The sequence below is a fragment of the Calonectris borealis genome, chromosome 33, assembly GCF_964195595.1.
Source record: "Calonectris borealis chromosome 33, bCalBor7.hap1.2, whole genome shotgun sequence".
Taxonomy (NCBI): domain Eukaryota; kingdom Metazoa; phylum Chordata; class Aves; order Procellariiformes; family Procellariidae; genus Calonectris; species Calonectris borealis.
The window spans coordinates 258627-282216 of NC_134344.1; the positions used below are offsets into that span (position 1 = coordinate 258627).

At 67.6% G+C, this 23590-nt stretch overlaps 2 protein-coding genes across 8 annotated transcripts; one reads left to right on the forward strand and one right to left on the reverse strand.

The window, feature by feature from the left end:
- Positions 1-720: 720 nt before the first annotated feature.
- RXRB (retinoid X receptor beta) lies at positions 721-13002 on the reverse strand. 3 transcript variants are annotated; one of them, XM_075134759.1, is made up of 10 exons: positions 12893-13002; positions 11032-11255; positions 10764-10917; positions 5073-5252; positions 4832-4995; positions 4588-4687; positions 1825-1957; positions 1626-1717; positions 1440-1545; positions 721-1349 (listed from the first exon to the last, which is right to left on the reverse strand). In XM_075134759.1, the coding sequence occupies exons 1-10, from the start codon at positions 12909-12911 to the stop codon at positions 1202-1204; spliced, it is 1320 nt and encodes a 439-aa protein (XP_074990860.1). In that variant the 5' UTR covers positions 12912-13002; the 3' UTR covers positions 721-1201. The 3 variants fall into 3 exon arrangements, with proteins under 3 accessions (XP_074990860.1, XP_074990859.1, XP_074990861.1); XM_075134758.1 differs by having other exon boundaries at positions 4588-4717; XM_075134760.1 differs by having other exon boundaries at positions 4588-4717; positions 11032-11128; positions 12893-12974.
- A 162-nt stretch (positions 13003-13164) lies between these two features.
- On the forward strand, positions 13165-23444 carry SLC39A7 (solute carrier family 39 member 7). 5 transcript variants are annotated; one of them, XM_075134754.1, is made up of 9 exons: positions 13166-13219; positions 13627-14043; positions 14077-14172; positions 14278-14446; positions 15567-15638; positions 15734-15856; positions 15948-16076; positions 17840-18036; positions 22565-23444. In XM_075134754.1, exons 2-9 carry the CDS (start codon positions 13663-13665, stop codon positions 23084-23086), a joined length of 1689 nt encoding a protein of 562 aa, XP_074990855.1. In that variant the 5' UTR covers positions 13166-13219; positions 13627-13662; the 3' UTR covers positions 23087-23444. The 5 variants fall into 5 exon arrangements, with proteins under 5 accessions (XP_074990854.1, XP_074990858.1, XP_074990855.1 ...); XM_075134753.1 differs by having other exon boundaries at positions 13165-13199; positions 13627-14172; XM_075134757.1 differs by having other exon boundaries at positions 13165-13199; positions 13627-14172; positions 22644-23444.
- Positions 23445-23590: the final 146 nt, after the last annotated feature.

A 23590-nucleotide genomic window follows, 5' to 3' on the forward strand; every position in this document is an offset into this window, starting at 1 on the left:
AGACGCCAGGGCAGGCAGGAGCAGGCAAGACACAGGACAGGCAGGAGCAGGCAGGAGCAGGCAAGACACAGGACAGGCAGGAGGCAGGAGCAGGTAGGAGGCAGGAGCCGGCAGGAGCAGGCAGGGAGAGAGGCCAGGGCAGGCAGGAGCAGGCAGGAGCAGGCAGGGCGGCCACCAACAGGCAAGACACAGGACAGGCAGGAGCAGGCAGGAGCAGGCAAGACACAGGACAGGCAGGAGGCAGGAGCCGGCAGGAGGCAGGAGCCGGCAGGAGGCAGGCAGGGAGGCCCGGGACAGGCAGGAGCAGGCAGGGCAGCCGGTAGCGAGGCGGGGGGGTCCCGGCAGGACGTGGCAGCGGGTGTCCCCCCCCCCGCCCCCGCTGCGGTCCAGCCCTGGCCCCGGCCCAGGCGCAGACACTCGGCCCTTCACCGCCGGCACAGAGCCGGCACTGTCCGCCGGCGGCCACCGCCGCGCCGGGGGGGGGGCAGGGATTGGGGGGGGCCCCCTCCAGGTGTGTGTCCCCCCCCCCCCCCCAAACCCCGGCGGCTATTTTGGGAGCCGGAGATTTGACCCAAAAATAGCTGTGGTGGGTGGAGGTGGCAGCCACGGGGGGACGGAGGGGACCCCCCTGGGGTTTTGGGGTACGGGGGGGGGTCTCTGCGGTGGGAGGGGTCCCTGCGGTGGGGGGGGTCCCCCCAAACAAGCCCCTGAAGGCCCTCGGCGACTGAGAAGCAGCAACTTTAATCACTGAAAATCCAAAGCGACCGAGTTTGGGGGGCGCGGGGGGGGGAGGGGAGGGGGGTTGGAAACGCCGAAGCCGAATAAAACCACAGGGGGGGAGGGGGGGGGCTGTAGGACCTACAATAAAAACAAAGCCGCCCCCCCCCCCCCTCCCCCCAGCAGCCCCCAGGGTGGCCGGGGATCCCCCCCCCTACCCCCCAGCCCCGGGTACCTGCTGCATAGTCGGGGGGGCGGGAGGCGATTCAAAGTGCTATCGGGTGCCTGAGTGGTGGGGGGGGCCATGGGGGGAAAAACGGGGACCCCCCCACCCCCGGGACACGCTGTTATGGGGGTGTCAGGGGGCTGCCCCCCCACCACCACCCACCCCGGGGAGCCGCCCCGGCGCGACGGGGAGTTTATTTTACAAGGTGTGGGGGGGGGGGTACAAGGGACACCCCCCCCCCCCCATTTTTGGGGGGGCTCAGGAGAGCTGGTGAGGGGCTTCGAGCATCTCCATGAGGAAGGTGTCGATGGGGGTGTCCCCGATGAGCTTGAAGAAGAAGAGGTGCTCGAGGCATTTGAGGCCGATGGAGCGCAGGGCCGGGAGGCGGAGGAGCAGCTTGGCGAATCTGGGAGGGGGGCCCGGAGGGGGTTGATTTAGGGGGGGACACACACACAAACCCCCCCCCCAAAGGTCCCCCCCAAAACCCCCTCTCTACCTGCCCTGTTGCTCCGGGTACTTCTGCTTGCAGTAGGACTCCAGGGAGGCGTAGACCTTCTCCCGGAGCAGCTCCACCTCCCCGGGGTTGGAAAGCCCCTTGGCATCTTGGAGAGAGGACAAAAAATGGGGTGAGGAGGGGGGTCCCCACCCCCCAAACCCCCCCACCACCCCGGTAGCGCCGTACCCGGGTTGAAGAGGATGATGGCGCGAAGGCAACCCAGCTCCGTCTTATCCATCCGCATGTCCCGCATTTTGGAGACCAGCTCGGTCAGCACCCTGAAAGGGGCGGAAAAAAAATTATAGGCGGGGGGGGGGGGTGTAAGGACGATTTGGGGAGGGCTCCAAAAGCAAGACCCCCAAAACCACCCCCACCCCCCCCCCACCTATCGAAGATGGCCCCCACGCCGGCGCTGTGGGCGCTGTTGCGGTGGACGTGGAGGCCGGTGGCCAGCAGGATCCCGTCCTTGACGGAGATGGAGCGGTGGGAGAAGGAGGCGATGAGCAGCTCGTTCCAGCCTGGGGGAGGGGGACGCGGCGTCAGACCCCCACCCCCACCCCCAAAAACCCTGGGGGGGGCCGGTCCTGAGCCCCCCTCCCCCCTCAGCCCCACCCGTGTGTCCCCCCCCCCCCCGCCCCGTGCCATGGGGCTGTCACCCCCCATCCCAAACCTCACGTCCCCACCTGTGGAGAGGGTCCCCAAATACCCTCAGGTACCCCCCCCCCCAGCCCCCCCATGGGGCAGACCCCCCCCCCCTCCACCCCCTCTAACCCCACAGTGCCCTTTCCATGGGGCAGTGCCCCCCTGCAGCCCCCCCCCCCCCATGTGGGGCAGATGCCCCCCACACCCCCCCCCTCCGTGGGGCAACGTCTCTCCTGGACCCCCAAAATGTCCCTGTCGTGGGGCAGATCCCTCCCTGTGGACCCCCAGACACCCCCTCCGTGGGGCAGATCTCCTCCTGTGGACCCCCAAAAACTCCCTCCGTGGGGCAGACACCCCCTGGACACCCCCTCCATGGGGCAGATCCCCTCCTGTGGACCCCCAAAAACCCCCTCCACAGGGTAGACACCCCTGGACACCCCCTCCATGGGGCAGATCCCCTCCTGTGGACCCCCAAAAACCCCCTCCACAGGGTAGACACCCCCTGGACACCCCCTCCATGGGGCAGATCTCCTCCTGTGGACCCCCAAAATCTCCCTACGTGGGGCAGACACCCCCTGGACACCCCCTCCATGGGGCAGATCCCCTCCTGTGGACCCCCAAAAACCCGCTCCACAGGGTAGACACCCCCTGGACACCCCCTCCATGGGGTAGATTCCCCTCCTGCAGCCCCCCAGAAGGTCCCCCTGTGGGGCAGATCTTCTCCTGTGGACCCCCAAAAACCCCCTCCATGGGGCAAATATTTCCCCCGTGGGGCAGATCCCTTCCTGTGGACCCCCAGACACCCCCTCCGTGGGGCAGAGGTTCCCCCCATGGGGCAGATTCCCCCCTGTGGACCCCAAAAACCCCCTCCGTGGGGCAGACTCCCCCCTGTGGACCCCAGAAACCCCCTCCGTGGGGCAGACTCCCCCCTGTGGACCCCAAAAACCCCCTCCGTGGGGTAGTCACCCCCTCTGCAGGACACATCCCCCCTGAGGCTCCCCAAAAAAAACCCTTGTGGGACAGACACCCCCTGGACACCTTCTCCACGGGGCAGAAACCCCCTCCGTGGGGCAGACTCCCCCCTGTGGACCCCAAAAACCCCCTCCGTGGGGCAGACTCCCCCCTGTGGACCCCAGAAAACCCCTCATGGGGCAGACTCCCCCCTGTGGACCCCAGAAACCCCCTCTGTGGGGCAGACTCCCCCCTGTGGACCCCAAAAACCCCCTCCACAGGGTAGACTCCCTCCTGTGGACCCCAAAAACCCCCTCCGTGGGGCAGTCACCCCCTCTGCAGGACCCATCCCCCCTGAGGCTCCCCAAAAAAACCCCTTGTGGGACAGACACCCCCTGGACGCCTTCTCCACGGGGCAGAAACCCTCTCCGTGGGGCAGACTCCCCCCTGTGGACCCCAAAAACCCCCTCCATGGGGCAGTCACCCCCTCTGCAGGACACATCCCCCCTGAGGCTCCCCAAAAAAACCCCTTGTGGGACAGACACCCCCTGGACACCTTCTCCATGGGGCAGAAACCCCCTCCGTGGGGCAGACTCCCCCCTGTGGACCCCCAAAAACCCCCTCCGTGGGGCAGACTCCCTCCTGTGGACCCCAGAAACCCCCTCCGTGGGGCAGACTCCCCCCTGTGGACCCCAAAAACCCCCTCCGTGGGGCAGACTCCCCCCTATGGACCCCGGAAACCCCCTCCGTGGGGCAGACTCCCCCCTGTGGACCCCAAAAACCCCCTCCGTGGGGCAGACTCCCCCCTGTGGACCCCAAAAACCCCCTCATGGGGCAGACTCCCCCCTGTGGACCCCAAAAACCCCCTCCATGGGGCAGTCACCCCCTCTGCAGGACCCATCCCCCCTGAGGCTCCCCAAAAAACCCCCTTGTGGGACAGACACCCCCTGGACACCTTCTCCATGGGGCAGAAACCCTCTCCGTGGGGCAGACTCCCCCCTGTGGACCCCCAAAAACCCCCTCCGTGGGGCAGACTCCCCCCTGTGGACCCCAAAAACCCCCTCCGTGGGGCAGTCACCCCCTCTGCAGGACACATCCCCCCTGAGGCTCCCCAAAAAACCCCCTTGTGGGACAGACACCCCCTGGACACCTTCTCCATGGGGCAGAAACCCCCTCCGTGGGGCAGATTCCCCCCTGTGGACCCCAAAAACCCCCTCCGTGGGGCAGACTCCCTCCTGTGGACCCCAAAAACCCCCTCCGTGGGGCAGACTCCCCCCTGTGGACCCCAGAAACCCCCTCCGTGGGACAGACTCCCTCCTGTGGACCCCAAAAACCCCCTCCGTGGGGCAGACTCCCCCCTGTGGACCCCAGAAACCCCCTCCATGGGGCAGTCACCCCCTCTGCAGGACACATCCCCCCCGAGGCTCCCCAAAAAACCCCCTTGTGGGATAGACACCCCCTCCACGGGGCATCCAACCCCCTAAGGAGACCTCGGACACCCCCGCCGTGGGGCAGAAGACCCTCCCCAACGCTTCGCCGCCCCCCCAATCCTCACCCGCCCGCAGCAGGATGACTTGGTCGTCCAGGGGCAGCTCGGAAAAATGGGGGATCCTCTTGGCCCACTCCACCAGCGTGAAGAGCTGCTTGTCGGCGGCCTGGCAGATGTTGGTCACCGGGTCATTGGGCTGATGAGGAGGTTGGTGGGTGGGGGGGATGACACGTAAAGGGGTCAGCGGGGTGACCCCCGGGGACTCCTCGTGCTCCCCCCCCCCCGAAAAAAAAAAACCAAACCAACTCACCGAACTGCCGCCGGTGCCGGCGCCGTCGACGTTTTGGTCCGATTTTTGTTCCACCGCCAATTCGGCTTCTAAGATCTTCTCCACCGGCATCTCCTCGTTGGCGTTGGCCCCCAGGTCGCCGTCACCTTCTTTCTCCTTCCCCCGTTGACGTTCCTCCTGCACGGCTGGGGGGACACGGCGGTGATGTGGGGGGGCGGGTCAAGGGGGTCCGTATCCCATAATCCCGGCGTTCCCGGTTTACCTTCCCGCTTCATGCCGGTGGCCAGGCACTTCTGGTAGCGGCAGTACTGGCAGCGGTTGCGTTGGCGCTTGTCCACCACGCAGTCCTTGTTGTCGCGGCAGGTGTAGGTCAGGTCCTTGCGGATGGTGCGTTTGAAGAAGCCTTTGCACCCCTCGCAGCTGTACACCCCATAATGCTTCCCTGCGGGGAGGGGGGGGGGAGTCAGCAAAGAGGGGGACCCCCAACTTCTCCCCACACGTTCCCCGTGGCGTGGTTGAGTGTTCTGCTGCAGGGAGGGGGGTGGGATGGAGGGGGAACCATCCTCTGGTCCACCTCGAGGAGTGAGGTGGCCTCGTGCCCCTATGTCGCACCAGAAGGACCAAGGTGGCCTCGTCCCCCGTGTCCCACCACGGGAAGGACCAAGGTGTCCTCATACCCCATCCCAAAAAGGACTGAGGTGTCCCCACCCCATGTCCCACCACAGGGAGGACCCAGGTGTCCCCATACCCCATCCCAAAAAGGACTGAGGTGTCCCCACCCCGTGTCCCACCACAGGGACGACCCAGGTGTCCCCATACCCCATCCCAAAAAGGACTGAGGTGTCCCCATCCCTGTGTCCCACCACAGGGAGGACCCAGGTGTCCCCATACCCCATCCCAAAAAGGACTGAGGTGTCCCCATCCCTGTGTCCCACCACAGGGAGGACCCAGGTGTCCCCATACCCCATCCCAAAAAGGACTGAGGTGTCCCCACCCCATGTCCCACCACAGGGAGGACCCAGGTGTCCCCATACCCCATCCCAAAAAGGACTGAGGTGTCCCCATCCCTGTGTCCCACCACAGGGAGGACCCAGGTGTCCCCATACCCCATCCCAAAAAGGACTGAGGTGTCCCCATCCCTGTGTCCCACCACAGGGACGACCCAGGTGTCCCCATACCCCATCCCAAAAAGGACTGAGATGTCCCCACGCCGTGTCCCACCACAGGGAGGACCCAGGTGTCCTCATACCCCATCCCAAAAAGGACTGAGGTGTCCCCACCCCGTGTCCCACCACAGGGAGGACCCAGGTGTCCCCATACCCCATCCCAAAAAGGACTGAGGTGTCCCCACCCCGTGTCCCACCACAGGGAGGACCCAGGTGTCCCCATACCCCATCCCAAAAAGGACTGAGGTGTCCCCACTCCGTGTCCCACCACAGGGAAGACCAAGGTGTCCCCATACCCCATCCCAAAAAGGACTGAGGTGTCCCCACCCCGTGTCCCACCACAGGGAGGACCCAGGTGTCCCCATACCCCATCCCAAAAAGGACTGAGGTGTCCCCACCCCGTGTCCCACCACAGGGAGGACCCAGGTGTCCCCATACCCCATCCCAAAAAGGACTGAGGTGTCCCCACCCCGTGTCCCACCACAGGGAGGACCCAGGTGTCCCCATACCCCATCCCAAAAGGGACTGAGGTGTCCCCATCCCCAGTGTCCCACCACAGGGAGGACCCAAATGTCCCCATACTCCATCCCAAAAAGAACCAAGGTGTTCCCATGCCCTGTGTCCCACCCCATGAAGGACCCATGTGTCCCCACACCTCATCCTGAGGAAGACCGAGGTGTCCCCGTACACCACATCCCACCCCAAGCAGAAAGAAGATGTCCCCAACCTCTGTGTCCCACCACGGCAAGGACCCACGTGTCCCCGTACCCCATCCAAAAGAGGACCGAGATGTCCCCATTCCTTGTGGCCCACCACAGAGAGGACCCTGGTGTCCCCATACCCCCATATCCCGCCCCAAGGAACACTAAAATGTCCCCATCCCCCATATCCACCCTAGGGAGAACCCTGGTGTCCCCATACGCCATCCCAAAGAGGATCAAGGTGTCCCCATCCCCGTGTCCCACCACACAGGTGTCCCTGTCCCCTGTATTCCACCCCGAGGAGAAGCGAGGTGTCCCCGTCACCCATATCCCATCCCAAGGAGAACCCAGGTGCCCCGTCCTCTATGTCCAACCCTGGGAAGGACCCAGATGTCCCCGACCCCTGTACCCCATCCCAAGGACGCCCCAAGTATCTCTACGGTGCAGAAGATCCAAGCGTCCCCATCTCCTATGTCCCTCTACAGGGACAACCAAAGTGCCCTTGTCTCCCATACCCCACCCCAAGAAGGACCCAGATGTCCCATCACCCACCCCAGAAACAACCCAACTGTCCCCACTCCCTATTCACCACCCCAGGAAGGACTCAGGTGTCCCCATCCCCCTGTATCCCACCCCAGGACCAAACCAAGCGTCCCCGTTCCCTGCGTGCCACCCCAAGAAGATCCCAAGTGTCCCCATCCCCTACATCCCACCCCAGGAGAACCCAGGTGTCCCTGTCCCCTATACCCCACCCCAGGGAGGACCCTGGTGTCCCCATGTCCCCTATACCCCACCCCAGGAGGACCCAGGTGTCCCTGTCCTCTATCTCCCCCGCTGGGAAGGACCCTGGTGTCCCCATCTCCTATATCCTGCCCCACTGAAGACCCAGGTGTCCCCAACCCCTCTGTGCCACCCCTGGAAAGCCCCTACAGGTCCTCAGCACCTATATCCCACCCCACCCAGGATCTAAGTGTCTCTGTCTTCTACAGCCCACCCCAGGGAGGACCCAGGCGTCCCCGTGTCCCCTATACCCCACCCCAGGGAGGACCCAGGCGTCCCCATGTCACACAGGGACCCCACAAAAGACCCAGATGTCCCCATAAGGACCCCGGAGAGGACTCAAACGTCCCTACAAGGATCTCACAGAGGACCCGGGTGTCCCCGTGTCCCCTATACCCCACCCCAGGGAGGACCCAGGTGTCCCCGTGTCCCCTATACCCCACCCCAGGGAGGACCCAGGCGTCCCCATGTCCCCTACATCCCACCCCAGGAGAACCCAGGTGTCCCCATCCCCTATACCCCACCCCAGGGAGGACCCAGGTGTCCCCATGTCACACAGGGACCCCACAAAAGACCCAGATGTCCCCATAGGGACCCCGGAGAGGACCCAAACGTCCCTACAAGGATCTCACAGAGGACCCAGGTGTCCCCACACGGACCCCACAGAGGACCCAGGTGTCCCCACACGGACCCCACAGAGGACCCAAGTGTCCCCACACGGACCCCACAAAGCACCCAGGTGTCCTGATGCCCCACAGGGAACCCCTGCGGAGAACCCACAGGGACCCCAAAAACCACCCAGGCGCCCCGGTGCCCCACAGAGACCCCTCAGAGAACCCAGATGTCCCCACAGGGACCCCACAGAGGACCCAAGTGTCCCAGTCCCCCGTAGAGACCCCACAAAGAACCCAAGTGTCCCCAGAGGGACCTTACAGAGGACCCAGGTGTCCTGGTGCCCCATAGGGACCCCACAGAGGACCCAAGTGTCCCCAGAGGGACCCCACAGAAGACCCAGATGTCCCAGTCTCCCATGAAGACCCCACAAAAGGCCCAAGGGTCCCCACAGGGACCCCACAGAGAGCCCAGGCGTCCCAGTCCCCCATAAAGACTCCACAAAGCACCCAAATGTCCCCACAAGGTCCTTTACAGAGCACCCAGGTGTCCCGGTGGCCCACAGGAACCTGATGGAGGACCCAGGTGTCCTGGTGCCCCACAGGAACCCCACGGAGAACCCAGACGTCCCCATGGGGACCCCACAGAGCACCCAGATGTCCCAGTCCCCCATAAAAACCCCACAAAGAACTCAAGTGTACCCACAGGGACCCCACAGAGTGCCCAGATGTCCCCACGGGGACCCCACAGAGGACCCACAAAGGACCCAAGTGTCCCCACAGAATCCTTTTACAGAGCACCCAGCTGTTCTGGTGGCCCACAGGGACCCCACAGAGCACCCAGATGTCCCAGTCCCCCATAAAAACCCCACAGAGGACCCAGGTGTCCCCACAGGGACCCCACAAAGCACCCAAACGTCCCCACAGGAACCCCATGGAGCACCCAGACGTCCCCACAGGGACCCCATGGAGCACCTGGATGTCCCAGTGCCCCATGAAGACCTCACAAAGGACCCAAATGACCCCACAGGGACCCCATGGAGCACCCAGACACCCCAGTCTCCCATAAAAACCCCACAAAACACCCAAACAACCCCACAGGAACCCCATGGAGCACCCAGACGTCCCCACGGGGACCCCACAACGCACCCAGACATCCCAGTCCCCCATAGAGACCCCACAAAGGACCCAGGTGTCCCCACGGGGACCCCACAGAGCACCCAGACGTCCCCACGGGGACCCCACAACGCACCCAGACGTCCCAGTCCCCCATAGAGACCCCACAAAGGACCCAAGTGTCCCCACAGGGACCTTACAGAGCACCCAGACGTCCCCACAGGGACCCCACAGAGCACCCAGCCGCCCCAGTCCCCCATAGAGACCCCACAAAGGACCCAAGTGACCCCACAGGGACCCCACAGAGCACCCAGATGCCCCAGTCCCCCATAAAGACCCCACAAAACACCCAAACGTCCCCACAGGGACCCCACAGAGCACCCAGATGCCCCAGTCCCCCATAAAGACCCCACAAAACACCCAAACGTCCCCACAGGGACCCCACAGAGCACCCACGTGTCCTAGTGCCCCACAGGGACCCCACAGAGGACCCAGGTGACCCCACAGGGACCCCACAGAGCGCCCAGACGTCGCAGTCCCCCATAGAAACCCCACAAAACACCCAAACATCCCCACGGGGACCCCAGAGCACCCAGACGTCCCCACAGGGACCCCACAGAGCACCCAGACGTCCCAGTCGCCCATAAAAACCCCACAAAACACCCAAGTGTCCCCACAGGGACCCCATGGAGCACCCACACGTCCCCACGGGGACCCCATGGAGCACCCAGACGCCCCAGTGCCCCATAGAGACCCCACAAAGCACCCAAATGTCCCTACAGGGACCCCACAGAGAACCCAGACGCCCCAGTCCCCCATAAAGACCCCACAAAACACCCAAACATCCCCACAAGAACCTTACAGAGCACCCAGGTGTCCCCACAGGGACCCCATGGAGCACTCAGACGTCCCCACGGGGACCCCACAGAGCACCCAGCCGCCCCAGTCCCCCATAAAGACCCCACAAAGGACCCAAACATCCCCACAGGGACCTTACAGAGCACCCAGGTGTCCCCACAGGGACCCCATGGAGCACCCAGACGTCCCCACGGGGACCCCACAGAGCACCCAGACGCCCCAGTCCCCCATAAAGACCCCACAAAGGACCTAGGTGTCCCCACAGGGACCCCACAGAGCACCCAGACGTCCCCACGGGGACCCCACAGAGCACCCAGACGCCCCAGTCCCCCATAAAGACCCCACAAAGGACCCAGGTGTCCCCACAGGGACCCCACAGAGCACCCAGACGTCCCCACGGGGACCCCACAGAGCACCCAGCCGCCCCAGTCCCCCATAAAGACCCCACAAAGGACCCAAACATCCCCACAGGGACCCCACAGAGCACCCAGACGTCCCCACGGGGACCCCAGAGAGCACCCAGACGTCCCCATGGGGACCCCAGAGAGCACCCAGCCATCCCGGTCCTCCATAAAGACCCCACAAACCACCCAAACGTCCCCACAGAGCCCCCCACGAAAAACCTCACCACCCTGCTACCCCCCAACCACCCCGTAAACCCACCCAGGCACCCCGGTGGGTTCCCCCCCAACCCCCGGGGGGGGGACACGGGTGGGGGTACCTGAGGAGCGATCCCCGCAAATGGCGCAGAGCCGTTTGCCGGCGACGCCGGGACCGTGGGGGTGACAAGGGACGGCGCGGATCCCCAAAGGTGGCTTCACGTCGTCGGAGCTGCTGACGGGGTGCAGCCCCGAGAGATTCACCGTGGAGTTGATCTACGGGAATAAAACCCCCCCAAAAAAAAATGGGGGGGGGGGGAAGACCCGGAAAGCCACCAAATCCCTTATTGCCCACCACCCTTTTTTGTTTTTGGGGGGCTGGGCCCTTACCTGGGGGCTGCTGACGGGGCCGTAGGCGATGGCGGGGGTGGCGGGGAGCCCCGGGGAGCCCATGGAGGAGCTGATGACGGGGAAGGGGGACCCCAGGCTGGCGACGGGGGAGTTGAGGGAGGAGGTCATGGCCGAGCCGATCATGGAGGGGTGGTGGAGGGGGGCCGACGGCTCCGGGGGGGGGGGGGAAGCGCTCAGGGATGAGCTGTCGGGGCTCCGGCAGTCTGGGGGGGGGGGGGCGGGGGGATGAGGGACCCCCCAATTTCATCCTTGATCCCCGCTCCCCTCGTGTCTCGAGGCCTGGGGCAGCCTCGAAGGGATCCGCCCCCCCCCAAACCCCCCCCCCCGGTTTCTCCCCGCAGCCCCCCGCTTTGTGCTTGCAGCCCCCCAACGTTACGCCAGGGTCCCCCTCAAATCCAGAAATTGCCCCCCCCGCCTCCCCCCCAGCCTTGCTTTGCGCTGGCAGCCCCCCAAAATCATCCCAGCCCCCGCCCCGCCAATGGGCTTCCCCTCCCCACCTCCCGCCCCCCCCAACGTCACCTCAGGGCCCCCCCCAAACCCGTAAGCGTCATCCCGAACCCCGCTTCGCACCTCAGGGCCCCCCCAAATCAGTAAGCTGCACCCCCCCTCCCCAGCCCCTCTTCGCCTTTGCAGCCCCCCAACATCAGGCCAAGGCCCCCCCAGACCCATAAGCTGCCCCCCCCCAAAGCCTCGTTTTCCACTTGCAGCCCCCCAACGTCACCCCAGGGCCCCCCCAAACCCATAAACAACCCCCCCAAAGCTCCCTTTTACCCCTCAGGACCCCCCCAAATCCATAAGCTGCCCCACCACCGCCTCCCTCTGCACCCACAGCCCCCCAGCATCACCTCAGGACCCCCCTGAACCCATAAGCACCCCCTCACAGCCCCCCCTTTGCACCTCAGGGCCCCCCCAAATCCATAAGTGCCCCCCCAAGTCTCACTTTGCATCTACAGCCCCCCAACATCACCCCAGGAACCCCCCAAACCCATACACATCCCCCCACACCCCGCCTTTGCATCTCAGGGCCCCCCCAAATCCATAAGCACCCCACTACAGTCCCCCTTTGCACCCCCAGCCCCCCAACATCACCCCAGGAGCCCCTCAAACCCATAACGACGCCCCTACAGCCCCCCAACGTGTCCCTGACACCCCCCTAAACCTATCAGCATCCCCCCACAGCCCCCCTTTGCACCTCAGAGACCCCCCAAACCCACAAGCACCCCCCACAGCCCCCCCTTTGCACCTCAGAGACCCCCCAAACCCACAAGCACCCCCCCACAGCCCACCTTTGCACCTGCAGCCCCCCAACATCACCCCAGGGCCCCCCCAAACCCACAAGCACCCCCCTACAGCCCCCCCTTTGCACCTCAGAGACCCCCCAAACCCACAAGCACCCCCCCACAGCCCGCCTTTGCACCTGCAGCCCCCCAACATCACCCCAGGGCCCCCCCAAACCCACAAGCACCCCCCCCACAGCCCCTCTTTGCACTCACAGCCCCCCAACATCACCCCAGGGCCCCCCCAAACCCATAAACACCCCCCATCCCCCCCAACATCACCCCAGGGCCCCCCCAAACCCACAAGCACCCCCCCACAGCCCACCTTTGCACCTGCAGCCCCCCAACATCACCCCAGGGCCCCCCCAAACCCATAAACACCCCCCACCCCCCCCCAACATCACCCCAGGGCCCCCCCCAAACCCACAAGCACCCCCCCGCATCCCCCCCTTTGTACCTCAGCTCCCCACCCACCCCCCAAACCCCCCCCCCCGCACCCCAACCCCACCTCAGGGCCCCCCCCCGCCCTCATCTCCGTGACCACCCCCCCCGGCCCCGCTGACCGCGGTCGCTGTCGCCCATCCCGCGCTGCCGGGGGGGCTCCGGCCTCGGCCCCCCCCCCCCAGGGCTCGGCCTGCTCCGGGCGCCGCCGCCTGCGGTCCCACCGGCCCACAATGCCCCGCGCCGCTCCCAGCAGCCCCCGCGTCACCTCCCGCGGAAGTGCCCGGCGCCAAGATGGCGCCGGCGCCATCTTGGCGACGGGCACTTCCGCCCGCACTTCTCCCCCCCACCCCCCCTACCCCCCCCACAGGATCTCGCGAGATCGCGCGGGAAAGGGGCGGGGCCGCGGTGCCACGTCGGAGCGCGGAGGTAACGGGAGCGCGCGGACGGTGAGGGACCCCCCCCCCCCCCCCCCCCCACCCCCGGAGCATAGAGACGCGCCTAGAGGGGCACCCGCCGCCGGCCGCTCTACCTCCCCCGCCCCTTCTCTCCCGGGCCGTCTCTGTGGCTCCGCGCCTCCCGCCGCTCTCCTCCCGCTTTCTGGGGGGGTGGCCGCTCAGGCCCCCTCCTCCCCATCTCTATGGTGCCCCTGGGGGGGGCCGCTCTGCACCCTCATCCCTTCGTCTCTATGGTGTGGCCCGGTAGGGCCGCTCTAGCCCCCCCCTCCCGCCCCTCTATGGCACGACGGGGGGTGCCACTCTATGCTCTGTCTCTATGGTCTGGGGACCCCCCCCCCCCCCCATTTTGGGAGCCCTTGGGGCTTGTCTGGACCCTCATCCCTTCGTCTCTATGGTAGGAGCCGTTGGTTGAGCCGTCTCCCCTCGCCGGGGCGATGGCGGCGGCCGCCCGGATGCGGGGACTCGGCGCTGCCCTCGCCGCCGGCGCCGTGCTGGTCCTCTGCCTGCTGCCGGCCCCCGCCGCCTCGCACGAGGACCTGCACCATGGGCATGGCCACTCGCACGAGGACCTCTACCACGGCCACTCGCACAAGGACCTGCACCATGGCCATGGCCACTCGCACGAGGACCTGTACCATGGCCACGGCCACTCGCACGAGGACCTGTACCACGGCCATGGCCACTCGCACGAGGACCTGCACCATGGCCATGGCCACTCGCACGAGGACCTCTACCACGGCCACTCGCACGAGGACCTGCACCATGGCCATGGCCACTCGCACGAGGACCTCTACCACGGCCACTCGCACGAGGACCTGCACCACGGCCACGGCCACTCGCACGAGGACGCCCACCCCGGCCCCCGCCGCCCCTCGCACGAGCGTTTCTCCCCGGATCCCTCCAAACCGCCGCCGCGGACGGACACGGTGACGCTGTGGATGCACGTGAGTGTTGTGTGTCCCCCCCCCATCCCTCCTCCCCCTGGGGACGTTGCGGAGGGGGGAGGGGCACCCCGTGACCCCTCCCCCCTCCGTCTGTCACCCCCGCAGACGATGGCGGCCACCCTGGTGATCAGCGCCGCCCCGTACCTCGTCCTCTTCCTCATCCCGGTGGAATCCAACGCCCCCCGGCACCAGGCGCTCCTCAAGCTGCTCCTCAGCTTCGCGGCGGGGGGGCTGCTGGGAGACGCCTTCCTCCACCTCATCCCCCACGCCCTCGGTGAGCGCGTCCCCTCCGGTCCCCCCCAGTGTCCCCATCCCCATTAGGGTCCCCCACCAGGCGTTGTCACCCCCCTCAGTGTCCCTGTCCCCATGGGGTCCCCCCCAGTCCTTGTCCCAGGGGGTCCCTGTCCCCCAGCAGGGTCCCAGTTCCGCCCCCCCCCCAGTGTCCCTGTCCCCATGGGGTCCCCCCCCCAGTCCTTGTCACCCCCTCAGTGTCCCTGTCCCCATGCGGTCCCCGTCCCCCCCAGTCCTTGTCACCCCCCCCCCAGTGTCCCTGTCCCCATGGGGTCCCCAGTCCCCTCCAGGCCTTGTCCCAGGGGGTCCCTGTCCCCCAGCAGGGTCTCAGTTCCGCCCCCCCCCAGTGTCCCTGTCCCCACTGGGGTCCCCCCCCAGTCCTTGTCACGCCCCAGTGTCCCTGTCCCCACTGGGGTCCCCCCCCAGTCCTTGTCATCCCCCCCAGCGTCCCTGTCCCCATGGGGTCCCCAGTCCCCTCCAGTCTTTGTCCCAGGGGGTCCCTGTCCCCCAGCAGGGTCCCAGTTCCGCCCCCCCCCCAGTGTCCCTGTTCCCACTGGGGTCCCCCCCCCAGTCCTTGTCCCCCCCCCCCCAGTGTCCCTGTCCCCATGGGGTCCCCAGTCCCCTCCAGTCCTTGTCCCAGGGGGTCCCTGTCCCCCAGCAGGGTCTCAGTTCCGCCCCCCCCCAGTCCCTGTCCCCACTGGGGTCCCCCCCCCAGTCCTTGTCACCCCCCAGTGTCCCTGTCCCCATGGGGTCCCCAGTCCCCTCCAGTCCTTGTCCCAGGGGGTCCCTGTCCCCCAGCAGGGTCCCAGTTCCGCCCCCCCCCCCCCCAGTGTCCCTGTCCCCATGGGGTCCCCGTCCCCTCCAGTCGTTGTCACCCCCCAGTGTCCCTGTCCCCATGGGGTCCCCATCCCCCCCAGTCCTTGTCCCAGGGGGTCCCTGTCCCCCAGCAGGGTCTCAGTTCCACCCCCCCCCAGTGTCCCTGTCCCCACTGAGGTCCCCCCCTAGTCCTTGTCACCCCTTGTCACTGGGGGGGGGGGACGACAGCTTTGGGGACAGCGGGGACGCGGTGCCACTCACCGTCCCTCTTCTTTACGTCCCCGCAGCCCCCCACGCGCATCACGGCGAGGGCGGCCACGCGCACGTGGAAGCGGGCGGCCACGGTCACTCGCACCACGGTAGGAGTGGGTGGGGGGGGGGGGGGTGTGTGACCGCGCTGGGGACACGGAGGGGACACCGAGGGGACACCGCTGACCGTGTCCCCCGCGCCCAGGCCAGGAGCACGCCCGTATGTTGACGGTGGGGTTGTGGGTGCTGGCCGGCATCGTGGCCTTCCTGGTGGTGGAGACCTTCGTCCGGCACGCCAAGGGTGGCCACGGCCACGGCCACGGCCACGGTAGGTGACATCCCCGTGGAGGGGGGGTGAGGGGAAGGTTTGGGAGGGGGAGGGGACATTGACACCCCCACCCCGTTGTCCTCCTGCGTAGGGGTGAAGGTCAAGAGCAGCTCCAGCGAAGGGGAGGAGGAGCCGGGGGCGGCGGGGCGGCGGGAGAGGACGGCCACCAAGGGCCACCGCGGGAAGAGCCGGCCGGCGGGGAAGGTGGCGGAGGAGTCGGGTACGGGGGGGGGGGATTGGGGACATTTGGGGGGGGGGGATGGGGGGAGGGGACGGGGGGGGACAGGGATAGGGACGCTGCGGGGGGACAAGGACCAGAGGGGGACCCTAACGGGGATGGGGACACAGGGAGGGGCAGGGGATCCCGTTGGGGACAGGGATGGGGGGTGTGAGGGACCCCAATGGGGACAGGGACACTGGGGGGTGACAGGGACTGGGGGGGGGCCCCAATGGGGACAGGGACACTGAGGGGGGAGTCAAGGACCAGAGGGGGGACCCCAGCAGGGACAGGGACGCTGGGGGGGGGAGGAACTGAGACCCTGCTGGGGGACAGGGACCCCCTGGGACAAGGACTGGAAGGGACTGGGGACCCCAATGAGGACAGGGACACTGGGGGGTGACAGGGACTGGGGGGGGCCACAGTGGGGACAGGGACACTGGGGGGTGATAAGGACTGGGGGGGACCCTAATGGGGACAGGGACACTGGGGAGTGACAGGGACTGGGGGGGGGACCCTAATGGGGACAGGGACGCTGGGTGGTGACAAGGACGGGGGGGGACCCCAGTAGGGACAGGGACACTGAGGGGGTGACAAGGACTGGGGGGGGGGACCCCAGTGGGGACAGGGACACTGGGCGGGGGGGCGGAACTGAGACCCTGCTGGGGGACAGGGACTCCCTGGGACAAGGACTGGGGGGGATAGGGACCCCATGGGGACAGGGACACTGGGGGCGGTGATAATAACTGGTGGGGGACCCTAATGGGGATGGGGACACTGGGGGGGGACAGGGAATCCCACTGGGGACAGGGATTGGGGGGGCATGGGGGACCCCAATGGGGACAGGGACACTTCGAGGGGGGAGACAGGGACTGGGGAGGGACCCCAATGGGGACAGGGACACTGGGAGGGGTGTCAAGGACCGAGGCGGGGACCCCAGTGGGGACAGGGACACTTTGAGGGGGGTGACAGGGAGTGGGGAGGGACCCCAGTGGGGACAGGGACACTGGGGGGTGACAAGGACTAGGGGGGGGGACCCCAGTGGGGACAGGGACACTGGAGGGGGTGGAACTGAGACCCTGCTGGGTGACAGGGACCCCCTGGGACAAGGACTGGGGGGGACCCCATGGGGACAGGGACACTGGGGGGGTGACAAGGACTGGGGGGGGGACCCCAGTGGGCACAGGGACGCTGGGGGGTGACAGAGACTGGGGAGGGACCCCATGGGGACAGGGACACTGGGGGGTGACAAGGCCTGGAGGGGACCCCAGTGGGGACAGGGACACTGGGGGGGTGACAAGGACTGGGGGGGGGACCCCAGTGGGCACAGGGACGCTGGGGGGTGACAAGGCCTGGAGGGGACCCCATGGGGACAGGGACACTGGGGGGTGACAAGGCCTGGAGGGGACCCCAATGGGGACAGGGACACTGGGGGGTGACAAGGCCTGGAGGGGACCCCAATGGGGACAGGGACACTGGGGGGGTGACAAGGACTGGGGGGGACCCCATGGGGACAGGGACACTGGGGGGGTGACAAGGACTGGGGGGGGAACCCCATGGGGACAGGGACACTGGGGGGGGGCGGAACTGAGACCCTGCTGGGGGACAGGGACCCCCTGGGACAAGGCCTGGAGGGGACCCCATGGGGACAGGGACACTGGGGGGTGACAGAGACTGGAGAGGACCCCATGGGGACAGGGACACTGGGGGGTGGGGACGCGGGGGGGGGGCGGCAGGGGCGGTGACGTCCCCCGCGGTCCCCGCAGCCATGGAGGTGTCGGGGTACCTGAACCTGGCGGCCGACCTGGCCCACAACTTCACGGACGGGCTGGCCATCGGCGCCTCCTTCCTGGCGGGGCCCGGCCTGGGCGCGGTGACGGCGGTGACGGTGCTGCTGCACGAGCTGCCCCACGAGGTGGGCGACTTCGCCATCCTGGTCCAGTCGGGCTGCAGCAAGCGCAAGGTGAGGGCGCGGGGCCCCCGCTGCCCACGGTGCCCACGGGGTCCCCGGGGTCCCCAGTGCCCATGGTGCCCCCAGTGCCCACGGTGTCCCCAGTGTCCCCAGTGCCCACGGTGCCCACGGTGCCCACGGTGCCCCCAGTGCCCACGGTGCCCCCAGTGTCCCCAGTGCCCACGGGGCCCCCGGTGCCCACGGTGTCCCCAGGGTCCTCGGTGCCCCCAGTGCCCACGGGGCCCCCAGTGTCCCCAGTGCCCACGGGGCCCCCAGTGCCCACGGTGTCCCCAGGGTCCCCGGTGCCCACAGTGCCCCCAGTGCCCACAGTGCCCACGGGGTTACCAGTGCCCACGGTGCCCCCAGTGTCCCCAGTGCCCACGGGGCCCCCGGTGCCCACGGTGTCCCCAGGGTCCCCGGTGCCCACAGGGTTCCCAGTGCCCACGGTGCCCCCAGTGCCCGCAGTGCCCACGGGGTTACCAGTGCCCACGGTGCCCCCAGTGTCCCCAGTGCCCACGGGGCCCCCGGTGCCCACGGTGTCCCCAGGGTCCCCGGTGCCCACAGGGTTCCCAGTGCCCACGGTGTCCCCAGGGTCCCCGGTGCCCACGGGGTTCCCAGTGCCCACGGTGTCCCCAGTGTCCCCAGTGCCCACGGTGCCCACGGGGTCCCCGGGGTCCCCGGTGCCCACAGGGTTCCCAGTGCCCACAGTGTCCCCAGTGCCCACAGTGCCCACGGGGTTACCAGTGCCCACGGTGCCCCCAGTGTCCCCAGTGCCCACGGGGCCCCCAGTGCCCACGGTGTCCCCAGGGTCCCCGGTGCCCACAGTGCCCCCAGTGCCCACAGTGCCCACGGGGTTACCAGTGCCCACGGTGCCCCCAGTGTCCCCAGTGCCCACGGGGCCCCCGGTGCCCACGGTGTCCCCAGGGTTCCGAGTGCCCACGGGGTTCCCAGTGCCCACAGGGTTCCCAGTGCCCACAGTGCCCACGGGGTTACCAGTGCCCACGGTGCCCCCAGTGTCCCCAGTGCCCACGGTGCCCCCAGTGCCCACGGGGTCCCCGGTGCCCACAGGGTTCCCAGTGCCCACGGTGCCCCCATTGCCCACGGTGCCCACAGGGTCCCCAGTGTCCCCAGTGCCCCCAGTGCCCACGGTGTCCCCAGGGTCCCCAGTGCCCACGGGGTCCCCAGTGCCCACAGGATCCCCAGGGTCCCCAGTGCCCACAGGGTTCCCAGTGCCCACGGTGCCCACGGTGCCCCCAGGGTCCCCAGTGCCCACGGGGTTCCCAGTGCCCACGGTGTCCCCAGGGTCCCCAGGGTCCCCAGTGCCCACGGGATTCCCAGTGCCCACGGGGTCCCCAGTGCCCACGGTGTCCCCGGGGTCCCCAGTGCCCACGGGATTCCCAGTGCCCACGGGGTCCCCAGTGCCCACGGTGCCCCCAGTGCCCACGGGGTTCCCAGTGTCCCCAGTGTCCCCAGTGCCCACGGGATTCCCAGTGCCCACGGGGTCCCCAGTGCCCACGGTGCCCACAGTGTCCCCGGGGTCCCCAGGGTCCCCAGTGCCCACAGGGTTCCCAGTGTCCCCGGGGTCCCCAGTGCCCACGGTGCCCCCAGTGCCCACGGGGTTCCCAGTGTCCCCAGTGCCCACGGGGTCCCCAGTGTCCCCGGGATTCCCAGTGCCCACAGTGCCCCTGGTGTCCCCAGGGGCCCCAGTGCCCCCGGTGTCCCCAGTGTCCCCAGTGTCCCCAGTGCCCACAGTGTCCCCGGTGCCCACGGTGTCCCCAGTGACCAGGGTGTCCCCAGTACTCCCAGTGCCCTCAGTGACTCCGGTGACCACAGCGTCCCCAGTGCCCTCAGTGACTCCGGTGACCACAGTGTCCCCAGTGACCCCAGTGCTCCTATTGTCCCTGGTGACCACAGTACCTCCAGTGCCCTCAGTACCCCCAGTGACCACAGTGTCCCCAGTACCCCCAGTGTCCCCAATGACCACAGTACCCCAAGTGCCCCTGGTGCCCCAAAGTGCTCCCAGTACCACCAGTGTCCCCAGTGCCCCCATTGCCCCCAGTCACCACAGTACCCCCAGTGCCCCCAGTGTTCCCAGTATCCCCATCGCTCCTGGTGACCACGGCATGCCCAGTGTCCCCAGTGCCCCCACTGACTATGGTACCGCCAGTGCCCCTGGTGCCCCAAAGTGTCCCCAGTACCCGCGGGGTCCCCAGTGACCACAGTGCCCCCAGTGCCTCTGGTGGCCACGGTGTCCCCAGTGTCCCCAGTGCCCCCAGTGACCACAGTATCCCAAGTGCCCTTGGTGCCCTGGGGTGTGTCCAGTACCCCCAGTGTCCCTGGTGACCACAGTGTCCCCAGTGCCCCCAGTGACCACAGTACCCCAAGTGCCCCTGGTGCCCCAAGGTGCTCCCAGTACCATCAGTGCCCCCAGTGACCATGGTACCCCCAGTACCCCTGGTGTCCCCAGTACCCCCAGTGCCCACAGTGACCATGGTACCGCCAATGCTCCTGGTGCCCTGAAGGGCCCCCAGTGCCCCCAGTACCCTGGGGTGTCCCCAGTGCCCCCGGTGTCGCCAGTGAGCACAGTACCCCAAATGCCCCTGGTGCCCCAATGTGCTCCCAGTACCATCAGTGCCCCCGGTGACCACGGTACCCCCAGTGTCCCCAGTACCCCCAGTGCCCACAGTGACCATGGTACCGCCAATGCCTCTGGTGCCCTGAAGTGCCCCCAGTGCCCCCAGTACCCTGGGGTGTCTCCAGTATCCCCAGTGCCCCTGGTGACCACAGTATCCCCAGTGTCCCCAGTGCCCCCGGTATCCCCAGTGAGCACAGTACCCCAAATGCCCCTGGTGCCCCAATGTGCTCCCAGTACCATCAGTGCCCCCGGTGACCACGGTACCCCCAGTGTCCCCAGTACCCCTGGTGTCCCCAGTACCCCCAGTGCCCACAGTGACCACGGTACCGCCAATGCCCCTGGTGCCCTGAAGTGCCCCCAGTGTCCCCAGTGCCCCCAGTGTCCCCAGTACCCCAAGTGCTGCCCCTGGTGCCCTGAAGTGCCCCCAGTGTCCCCAGTACCCCAAGTGCCCCTGGTGCCCTGAAGTGCCCCCAGTGTCCCCAATGTCCCCAGTACCCCAAGTGCCCCTGGTGCCCTGAAGTGCCCCCAGTGTCCCCAGTACCCCAAGTGCTGCCCCTGGTGCCCTGAAGTGCCCCCAGTGTCCCCAATGTCCCCAGTACCCCAAGTGCCCCTGGTGCCCTGAAGTGCCCCCAGTGCCCCCAGTACCCCAAGTGCTGCCCCTGGTGCCCTGAAGTGCCCCCAGTGTCCCCAGTGTCCCCAGTACCCCAAGTGCCCCTGGTGCCCTGAAGTGCCCCCAGTGTCCCCAATGTCCCCAGTACCCCTGGTGCCCTGAAGTGCCCCCAGTGTCCCCAGTGCCCCCGGTGTCCCCAGTACCCCAAGTGCCCCTGGTGCCCTGAAGTGCCCCCAGTGTCCCCAGTGTCCCCAGTACCCCAAGTGCCCCTGGTGCCCTGAAGTGCCCCCAGTGTCCCCAGTACCCCAAGTGCCCCTGGTGCCCTGAAGTGCCCCCAGTGTCCCCAGTGTCCCCAGTACCCCAAGTGCCCCTGGTGCCCTGAAGTGCCCCCAGTGTCCCCAGTACCCCAAGTGCCCCTGGTGCCCTGAAGTGCCCCCAGTGTCCCCAATGTCCCCAGTACCCCAAGTGCCCCTGGTGCCCTGAAGTGCCCCCAGTGTCCCCAGTGTCCCCAGTACCCCAAGTCCTCCTGGTGCCCTGAAGTGCCCCCAGTGTCCCCGGTGCCCCTGGTGCCCTGAAGTGCCCCCAGTGTCCCCAGTGTCCCCAGTACCCCAAGTCCTCCTGGTGCCCTGAAGTGCCCCCAGTGTCCCCAGTGCCCCCGGTGTCCCCAGTACCCCAAGTGCTGCCCCTGGTGCCCTGAAGTGCCCCCAGTGCCCCCAGTACCCCAAGTGCCCCTGGTGCCCTGAAGTGCCCCCAGTGTCCCCAATGTCCCCAGTACCCCAAGTGCCCCTGGTGCCCTGAAGTGCCCCCAGTGTCCCCAATGTCCCCAGTACCCCTGGTGCCCTGAAGTGCCCCCAGTGTCCCCGGTGCCCCCAGTACCCCAAGTGCCCCTGGTGCCCTGAAGTGCCCCCAGTGTCCCCAGTGCCCCCGGTGTCCCCAGTACCCCAAGTGCCCCTGGTGCCCTGAAGTGCCCCCAGTGTCCCCAGTGTCCCCAGTACCCCAAGTGCCCCTGGTGCCCTGAAGTGCCCCCAGTGTCCCCAGTGTCCCCAGTACCCCAAGTGCCCCTGGTGCCCTGAAGTGCCCCCAGTGTCCCCAATGTCCCCAGTACCCCAAGTGCCCCTGGTGCCCTGAAGTGCCCCCAGTGCCCCCAGTGTCCCCAGTACCCCAAGTGCTGCCCCTGGTGCCCTGAAGTGCCCCCAGTGTCCCCAATGTCCCCAGTACCCCAAGTGCCCCTGGTGCCCTGAAGTGCCCCCAGTGTCCCCAGTGCCCCCAGTACCGCCGGTGCCCCCGGTGCCCAGTGTCACCAGGGAGCCCCATCTCTGCCGGGGGGGTGTCCCGGGGGGGTGCCACCGTCCCCAACCCCTTCCCGGTCCCCAGGCCATGCGTCTGCAGCTGCTGACGGCGCTGGGAGCGGTGGCCGGGGCCGCCTGCTCGCTGTTGGCGGAGGGGGCGGGCGAGGCGGCCACGCTGGGGGTCCTGCCCTTCACCGCCGGCGGCTTCATCTACGTGGGCACCGTCTCTGTCATCCCCGAGCTGCTGCGGGACGCGGGGCCCCTCCAGTCCCTCCTCCAGGTCCTGGGGCTACTGGCCGGCGTCGCCATGATGGTGGCCATCGCTCACTACGAGTAGGGGGGGACCCTGGAGGGTGCCCCATTTTGGGGGTTTGTCCTTTCGGGGAGGGGGAGCCATGTTTACCCAGGACCCCCCCCCCTCCTCCCGCTCTCTGGACCAAAGCGGGGGAGTCCCGTGGCTCCCCGATTTGGGGGGGGGGGGGGCTCCCTGTGATGGGGGGAATCCCTGCGATGGGGGGATCCCTGTGATGCGGGGGGGGTCCCTGTGATGGGGGGGGGCTCCCTGTGATGGGGGGAATCCCTGCGATGGGGGGGATCCCTGTGATGCGGGGGGGGTCCCTGTGATGGGGGGAATCCCTGCGATTAGGGGGGGTCCCTGTGATGGGGAGGGGTCCCTGCGATTGGGGGGGTCCCTGTGATGGGGAGGGGTCCCTGTGATGGGGGGGGGGGGCTCTGGCGGTGGGGACCAAGGTGTCCGGTACACGGGGTGACCTGTTACCGGGCAGATTTCGGGGTGTTGGGGTGGGGTGTTGGTTTTTTTTTAACGACTGTAGCGAATTGTGGCTTTGATTAATTAAAGAATAAAGGCTGAGATGAAGCAGTGGGACCCTGAGGGGACCCAGGTGTCCAGGACCCACGAGGGATCCAGGTGTCCCGGTCCCACGGGAGACCCAGGAGTCCAAAACCCACCAAAAGGGTGAAAAACGGGGCGGGGGGGGGGCTTGGAGGACTTAACCATAGAGGGGGCGCAGA

Coding starts and splice junctions, on each gene's coding strand:
- RXRB (XM_075134758.1), bottom strand. Junction 5,253..10,763: donor TTGCGGGGATCGCTCCTCAG/GTACCCCCACCC, acceptor CCCTCCCCGCAG/GGAAGCATTATGGGGTGTAC. Junction 4,996..5,072: donor CACCGGCATGAAGCGGGAAG/GTAAACCGGGAA, acceptor GTGTCCCCCCAG/CCGTGCAGGAGGAACGTCAA.
- SLC39A7 (XM_075134753.1), top strand. CDS start 13,663: ATGGCGGCGGCCGCCCGGATGCGGGGACTCGGCGCTGCCCTCGCCGCC. Junction 14,447..15,566: donor CCTCATCCCCCACGCCCTCG/GTGAGCGCGTCC, acceptor ACGTCCCCGCAG/CCCCCCACGCGCATCACGGC. Junction 18,037..22,564: donor CGGGCTGCAGCAAGCGCAAG/GTGAGGGCGCGG, acceptor CCCGGTGCCCAG/TGTCACCAGGGAGCCCCATC.